The sequence below is a fragment of the Oncorhynchus kisutch genome, unplaced genomic scaffold (genome assembly GCF_002021735.2).
Source record: "Oncorhynchus kisutch isolate 150728-3 unplaced genomic scaffold, Okis_V2 Okis03b-Okis08b_hom, whole genome shotgun sequence".
NCBI lineage: Eukaryota > Metazoa > Chordata > Actinopteri > Salmoniformes > Salmonidae > Oncorhynchus > Oncorhynchus kisutch.
The window spans coordinates 13,600,891-13,609,196 of NW_022261980.1; the positions used below are offsets into that span (position 1 = coordinate 13,600,891).

At 42.6% G+C, this 8,306-nt stretch overlaps 1 protein-coding gene across 1 annotated transcript; it reads left to right on the forward strand.

Annotated features, from left to right (window-relative positions):
* The first annotated feature begins 2,469 nt into the window (after positions 1-2,469).
* LOC109885391 (C-C motif chemokine 13-like) lies at positions 2,470-4,003 on the forward strand. The gene is made up of 3 exons (XM_031812773.1): positions 2,470-3,037; positions 3,251-3,368; positions 3,612-4,003. The coding sequence occupies exons 1-3, from the start codon at positions 2,971-2,973 to the stop codon at positions 3,703-3,705; spliced, it is 279 nt and encodes a 92-aa protein (XP_031668633.1). The 5' UTR covers positions 2,470-2,970; the 3' UTR covers positions 3,706-4,003.
* Positions 4,004-8,306: the final 4,303 nt, after the last annotated feature.

An 8,306-nucleotide genomic window follows, 5' to 3' on the forward strand; every position in this document is an offset into this window, starting at 1 on the left:
TCATACTGACTGACCCATCTGTCTATACAATCATACTGACTGACCCATCTGGCTCTACAATCATACTGACTGACCCATCTGGATATGCAATCATACTGACTGACCCATCTGTCTATACAATCATACTGACTGACCCATCTGTCTATACAATCATACTGACTGACCCATCTGTCTCTACAATCATACTGACTGACCCATCTGTCTATACAATCATACTGACTGACCCATCTGGCTCTACAATCATACTGACTGACCCATCTGTCTATACAATCATACTGACTGACCCATCTGGCTCTACAATCATACTGACTGACCCATCTGTCTCTACAATCATACTGACTGACCCATCTGGCTCTACAATCATACTGACTGACCCATCTGTCTATACAATCATACTGACTGACCCATCTGTCTATACAATCATACTGACTGACCCATCTGGCTCTACAATCATACTGACTGATGGCTCTCTTTCTATATCATAAAATTATCAGGGATCAAGGTAAGACCCAGATGCAGACCGTGTCGCAGTAATAATGTTTATAGCAGCAAAAGGGGCAAAGGTACAGGACGGCAGGCAGGCTCAGGGGCAGGCAGAGTGGTCTGACAGGTGGGTACAGTGTCAGGACAGGCAGGGGTTAAAAACCAGGAGGATGAGGGAAGAGCTGAGCTGACACAAAACCGCTGGTTGGCTTGACAAACAAGACAAACTGGCAACAGACAAACAGAGAACACAGGTATAAATACACAGGGGAAGATGGGCGACACCTGGAGGGGGGTGGAGACAATCACAAGGACAGGAGAAACAGATCAGGGTGTGACGTAAATAAGTTTCAAGTGAAGATGCATATTTAGCTGACACACGCACTGAACCAAGTATCCTGTTTTTGTTCAGAAAGACTCAAGTAAAGAGAGACGTCTCTTTTTAAAATAACTCTCACTTCCCTGTTCTGTCACCAGAACTTCGTATGATGCAAATGACTGCGGCTTTTCTAAGAACAAACATTGCAGCGCTCTTCTCTCATTGTCATTCTCAAAATGTTTGTAACAACTTGAAGCCAGAGCTCACAGTACTGAACAGAGTTACTGGTGGAAACAGGGAGGGACTGACAGTACCTGAACTGGCATGCAAATAACAAACATGTTCATTAAGAAACAGGGAGGGACTGACAGTAACTGAACTGGCACGCAAATAACAAACATGTTCATTAAGAAACAGGGAGGGACTGACAGTAACTGAACTGGCACGCAAATAACAAACATTTTCATTAAAATACAGAATAATTTTTAAATGTCTGCTCAGAGAAGTGAATGAAGGAATAAATAAATTAACAAATGAATGAATTTATGAATAAATGAATTGAAACAAACTACAGTTACCACCCAGCAAACATGACCCCATTTGCCCCATGTGGGCACGGGCTAGTCCACACCAAGACCACACCAGCCCAATGGGCTGGTCCACACCAAGCCCACACCAGCCCAATGGGCTGGTCCACACCAAGACCACACCATCCCAACGGGTTAGTCCACACCAAGCCCACACCATCCCAACGGGCTAATCCACACCAAGCCCACACCATCCCAACGGGCTAATCCACACCAAGCCCACACCAACCCAACGGGCTAATCCACACCAAGCCCACACCAGCCCAACGGGCTAATCCACACCAAACCCACACCAGCCCAATGGGCTAATCCACACCAAACCCACACCAACCCAACGGGCTAATCAACACCAAGCCCACACCAACCCAACGGGCTAATCCACACCAAGCCCACACCAACCCAACGGGCTAATCCACACCAAGCCCACATAAAGCCCACATCAGCCCAACGGGTTAGTCCACATCCAGTGCCAGCTACTTCATAGTGTTGAGGCGGGGGCTCATTAGAATATTTTGGTGCATGGTTTGCACACAGTTCTTCTCCTCACCTGCCTTGGGGTGACCTGCCTTGGGGTGACCTGCCTTGGGGCCACCTGCCTTGAAGACCATAGTGGAGCCGATGAGCAAAATGCATGTTTGCCGAATGTGGGCAGCCTACAGGGACCAATATTGTAGCCTTCATTATTTAGAATTCTTCTAAATAAAAATTACTTTTTTATATATCTGAATGAATTGGAAATAATACCCGCAGTCTGTGTATGGATTTAATAAGCAGTAATATGTCTGAAGGATTTTGCTGCAACAGTGAGGCATTGAAAAGAAAGATGAGGAGAGATCTGAGGAGGCAGGATCTTAGAAAGACTACTGAGTGAGAACAGCAATACAGGTATTGTTCTTATCAACATGGATGCATCCTAATATCTGCATTTAAAAGTTGAAAGATACATAGTTGAATTTAAGTGTAATTTATAAACGAGTTGGTTATGATGTAGAGAATATAATTTAATCTGAACAGTTGTTGTATTTGATGTAATGTATCGTATAGTATACAGTCCACTTTAATATCCTTCCTTTGAAATGCAATTCTACAGTAAATGTGTTCTGAGTATTTCAGAAAATAGCAGCGCTGCTGAACATCCTGGAGGAAACAGAGTTACAGAGAATTGAGGAAGAGGAACCTGAAGGGCAGCATGTTGGTTCTTAGAAAGATATTCAGAGTGAATGAGGGTATAGAGGGGAGATTCCCCCATCAATTGTCAATGGGTCTGATGGACCAGCTCTCTGTATAAAAGACAGGTCAGATCAGACCTCAGAGATAGAACCAGAGCATCAGCTAGACTTCTGACACAGAACCAGACTAGAGCATCAGAGACCAGAGCATAAGAGACCAGAACATCAGAGACCAGAACATCAGAGACCACAACATCAGAGACAAGAGCATCAGAGACCAGAGCATCAGAGACCAGAGCATCAGAGACCAGAACATCAGAGACAGAACATCAGAGACCAGAACATCAGAGACCAGAACATCAGAGAACATCTCAGACAATACAATCTTCAGCATCTCAACCATCTCTGAACCATGAAGACCCTGACTGCTCTACTCCTCCTGGGACTGCTCTGCTCCCTGCATACGACGTCTGCACAAGGTACGTGTGTAGGTGTGTGTGTGTGTGTGTGTGTGTGTGTGTGTGTGTGTTGTGTGTGTGTGTGTGTGTGTGTGTGTGTGTGTGTGTGTGTGTGTGTGTGTGTGTGTGTGTGTGTGTGTGTGTGTGTGTGTGTGTGTATGTGTAGCAATGCTGTGTAATACGCTGTTGGAGACATACCTGGAGATCTTCATGTTAACTGTGGTTTGTTTACAGGTGTCATCGCGTTGGAAACGTCAACTGACTGCTGTATGAAATTCAGCGCGAGGATCCCTCTTCAACAAGTAGTTTCTCTCAGAACAACCTCCAGTAGCTGCCCTCGCAAAGCACTGATGTAAGTAAGCATAGTCTACTGTAAACTGTAAACATCTGGGCTAGCCTGGTCCCAGATCTGTTTGTGACTTCACGTCAACTCCTTGTCGTGCCAAACACGACCAGGAGTGACAAGGAGTTGGTATGATAGCACAAACACACCTGGAACCAGGCTACATCCAGGCTACACTGTACAAGACAAGATGGAGCATTCATATTACAGACTGGATGTTCTGAGAGACAATGTGTTGTGTATCTGTTGCAGTTTCATCACAAAGAAAGGGAAGACATTTTGTGTTGACCCTTCTGAAGCCTGGGTCCAGAGTCATGTGACCAAGATTGAGAGCAGACGACAATGACGTCATCAACTACCATCACCCCCTAACACCCCAACCCTTGTTGGTGCACTATAAAGGGAATAGGTTGCCATTAGTGACGTAGACCTTGTCATGCATGTCAATACCCTATCTGAGATTGGTATAGAGGAGGCTCAATGTAATATATTAGGTTAATACCCTATCTGAGATTGGTATAGAATAGGTTCAGTGTAATGTACTAGGTTTAGGATATACTAATTGTTTATTTTTCTAAAACTGTAAACATATTTGACATGTAACCTATTTAATATTTTATAAAGCCTTTTGAAGATTTCAAACATCCTGTGAAAGAGTGGTTCATATTATTCAATTAATGTATTAATGGGTTGTAACTAGGTCTATTCTACTGATATAGATATTAATGGGTTGTAACTAGGTCTATTCTACTGATTTAGATATTAATGGGTTGTAACTAGGTCTATTCTACAATACTGATATAGATATTAATGGGTTGTAACTAGGTACAGTGCCTTGCGAAAGTATTCGGCCCCCTTGAACTTTGCGACCTTTTGCCACATTTCAGGCTTCAAACATGTATTTTTTTGTGAAGAATCAACAACAAGTGGGACACAATCATGAAGTGGAACGACATTTATTGGATATTTCAAACTTTTTTAACAAATCAAAAACTGAAAAATTGGGCATGCAAAATTATTCAGCCCCCTTAAGTTAATACTTAGTAGCGCCACCTTTTGCTGCGATTACAGCTGTAAGTCGCTTGGGGTATGTCTCTATCAGTTTTGCACATCGAGAGACTGACATTTTTTCCCATTCCTCCTTGCAAAACAGCTTGAGCTCAGTGAGGTTGGATGGAGAGCATTTGTGAACAGCAGTTTTCAGTTCTTTCCACAGATTCTCGATTGGATTCAGGTCTGGACTTTGACTTGGCCATTCTAACACCTGGATATGTTTATTTTTGAACCATTCCATTGTAGATTTTGCTTTATGTTTTGGATCATTGTCTTGTTGGAAGACAAATCTCCGTCCCAGTCTCAGGTCTTTTGCAGACTCCATCAGGTTTTCTTCCAGAATGGTCCTGTATTTGGCTCCATCCATCTTCCCATCAATTTTAACCATCTTCCCTGTCCCTGCTGAAGAAAAGCAGGCCCAAACCATGATGCTGCCACCACCATGTTTGACAGTGGGGATGGTGTGGTCAGGGTGATGAGCTGTGTTGCTTTTACGCCAAACATAACGTTTTGCATTGTTGCCAAAAAGTTCAATTTTGGTTTCATCTGACCAGAGCACCTTCTTCCACATGTTTGGTGTGTCTCTCAGGTGGCTTGTGGCAAACTTTAAACGACACTTTTTATGGATATCTTTAAGAAATGGCTTTCTTCTTGCCACTCTTCCATAAAGGCCAGATTTGTGCAATATACGACTGATTGTTGTCCTATGGACAGAGTCTCCCACCTCAGCTGTAGATCTCTGCAGTTCATCCAGAGTGATCATGGGCCTCTTGTCTGCATCTCTGATCAGTCTTCTCCTTGTATGAGCTGAAAGTTTAGAGGGACGGCCAGGTCTTGGTAGATTTGCAGTGGTCTGATACTCCTTCCATTTCAATATTATCGCTTGCACAGTGCTCCTTGGGATGTTTAAAGCTTGGGAAATCTTTTTGTATCCAAATCCGGCTTTAAACTTCTTCACAACAGTATCTCGGACCTGCCTGGTGTGTTCCTTGTTCTTCATGATGCTCTCTGCGCTTTTAACGGACCTCTGAGACTATCACAGTGCAGGTGCATTTATACGGAGACTTGATTATACACAGGTGGATTGTATTTATCATCATTAGTCATTTAGGTCAACATTGGATCATTCAGAGATCCTCACTGAACTTCTGGAGAGAGTTTGCTGCACTGAAAGTAAAGGGGGCTGAATAATTTTGCATGCCCAATTTTTCAGTTTTTGATTTGTTAAAATAGTTTGAAATATCCAATAAATGTCGTTCCACTTCATGATGGTGTCCCACTTGTTGTTGATTCTTCACAAAAAAATACAGTTTTATATCTTTATGTTTGAAGCCTGAAATGTGGCAAAAGGTCGCAAAGTTCAAGGGGGGCCGAATACTTTCGCAAGGCACTGTATATTCTACTATACTGATATAGATATTAATGGGTTGTAACTAGGTCTATTCTACTATACTGATATAGATATTGATGGGTTGTAACTAGGTCTATTCTACTATACTGATATAGATATTGATGGGTTGTAACTAGGTCTATTCTACTATACTGATATAGATATTGATGGGTTGTAACTAGGTCTATTCTACTATACTGATATAGATATTAATGGGTTGTAACTTGGTCTATTCTACTATACTGATATAGATATTAATGGGTTGTAACTAGGTCTATTCTACTATACTGATATAGATATTAATGGGTTGTAACTAGGTCTATTCTACTATACTGATATAGATATTAATGGGTTGTAACTAGGTCTATTCTACTATACTGATATAGATATTAATGGGTTGTAACTAGGTCTATTCTACTATACTGATATAGATATTAATGGGTTGTAACTAGGTCTATTCTACTATACTGATATAGATATTAATGGGTTGTAACTAGGTCTATTCTACTATACTGATATAGATATTGATGGGTTGTAACTAGGTCTATTCTACTATACTGATATAGATATTAATGGGTTGTAACTAGGTCTATTCTACTGATATAGATATTGATGGGTTGTAACTAGGTCTATTCTACAGATATTGTATTTTTCTACTTTCAACCGTTCTGGTCGTTTTGATTAATAAATGACGGCTTCTGAAGAATTCTCTGATATTCATTTTAACATTCGATTTAAGTGCCTCTAAATGGGGTATGATAGAGGGTGCCAAGCGCACCAGTTAGAGTGCGTCAAGAACTGCCACTCTGCTGGATTTTCCATGCTCAACAGTTTCCTGTGTGTATCATGAATGGTCCACTACACAAAGGACATCAAGCCAACATGACACAACTGTGGGAAGCATTGGAGTCAACATGTGGAGGCGTTGTGGTGCCTTCTTCACGACAAATAAATTAATATTGAAGTATTTTATTTTACATAATGGCGCTGCCAGTCCACCAGGTGGCGCCGCTCGAACATTCTTTGGGGAGAACTCTGTCTGTATGTTACCTCCTCTCTGTCCATCATGTTGCATTGGATCCACTTATTGCCTTGGTGTCTGTGTTGGAGATGGTCTGTTCATTCAGCACTGGATCTGAGGGACACAGAACATGGTAGTCAGGAGACCATCTCTTTCCAATTCACTCTTCACCAGTACAGATCAAAGTTTAAAGGGACAGTGAGAGATTCACTCTTCATCAGTACAGGTCAAAGTTTAAAGGGATGGTGAGAGATTCACTCTTCATCAGTACAGATCAAAGTTTAAAGGGATTGTGAGAGATTCGCTCTTCATCAGTACAGGTCAAAGTTTAAAGGGACAGTGAGAGATTTTTGCAATAATGTCCTTTATCTACTGCAGGCATGCTAGCAAATACCCATAGACTTCCAGCCATTGTGCTAACGCTAGTTAGCATTGGCTCGTGAAACTTCCTCTAACTTCCTTCATACTGGAGACAGAAACATAACAATAGTATCTACAAGTTCAACTGACTATGGAGATGGACAGTGCTTTGCAAAAGTATTCATCCCCCTTGGTGTTTTTCCTATTTTGTTGCATTACAACATGTTTTTAAATACATTTTAATTAGGATTTCATGTAATGGACAAAATAGTCCAAATGGGTTTAATAAAATTTAAAAACAAACTTCTTTCAAGATTTTCCCCAAAAATAAAAAACAGGAATCTGGTGCGTGCATATATATTCACCCCCGTTGCTATTTATCACCTACATAAGATCTGATGCAACCAATTACCTTCAGAAGTCACATAATCAGTCAAATAAAGTCCTTTGAAATGAATTTAATTCAGAGAGAGAGAGAGAGAGAGAGAGAGAGAGAGAGAGAGAGAGAGAGAGAGAGAGAGAGAGAGAGAGAGAGAGAGAGAGAGAGAGAGAGAGAGAGAGAGAGAGAGAGAGAGAGAGAGAGAGAGAGAGAGAGAGAGAGAGAGAGAGAGAGAGAGAGAGAGAGAGAGAGAGGAGAGAGAGAGAGAGAGGGAGAGTGTCACGCCCTTGGTTAGGCCAGAGGGAGAGGGAGTGGGAGAGAGAGGGAGAGGGAGAGGGAGAGGGAGAGGGAGAGGAGAGAGAGGGAGAGAGAGAGAGAGAGAGAGAGGGAGAGGAGAGAGAGAGAGAGAGAGAGAGAGAGAGAGAGAGAGAGAGAGAGAGAGAGAGAGAAGAGAGAGAGAGGGAGAGTGTCACGCCCTTGGTTAGGCCAGAGGGGAGAGGGAGTGGAGAGAGAGGGGAGAGGGAGAGGAGAGAGAGGAGGAGGGAGAAGAGAGAGAGAGGGAGAGAAGAGAGAGAGAGAGAGAAGGTCACGCCCTTGGTTAGGCCAGAGGGAAAGGAGGGAGTGTGGAGAGAGAGGGAGAGGGAGAGAGAGAGAGAGGGAGAGAGAGAGAGAGATGAGAGAGAGTGTCCACGCCCTTGGTTGGCCAGAGGGGAGAGGGAGAGGGAGAGAGAGGGAGAGGGAGAG

Coding starts and splice junctions, on each gene's coding strand:
- LOC109885391 (XM_031812773.1), top strand. CDS start 2,971: ATGAAGACCCTGACTGCTCTACTCCTCCTGGGACTGCTCTGCTCCCTG. Junction 3,038..3,250: donor GCATACGACGTCTGCACAAG/GTACGTGTGTAG, acceptor GTTTGTTTACAG/GTGTCATCGCGTTGGAAACG. Junction 3,369..3,611: donor TGCCCTCGCAAAGCACTGAT/GTAAGTAAGCAT, acceptor TATCTGTTGCAG/TTTCATCACAAAGAAAGGGA.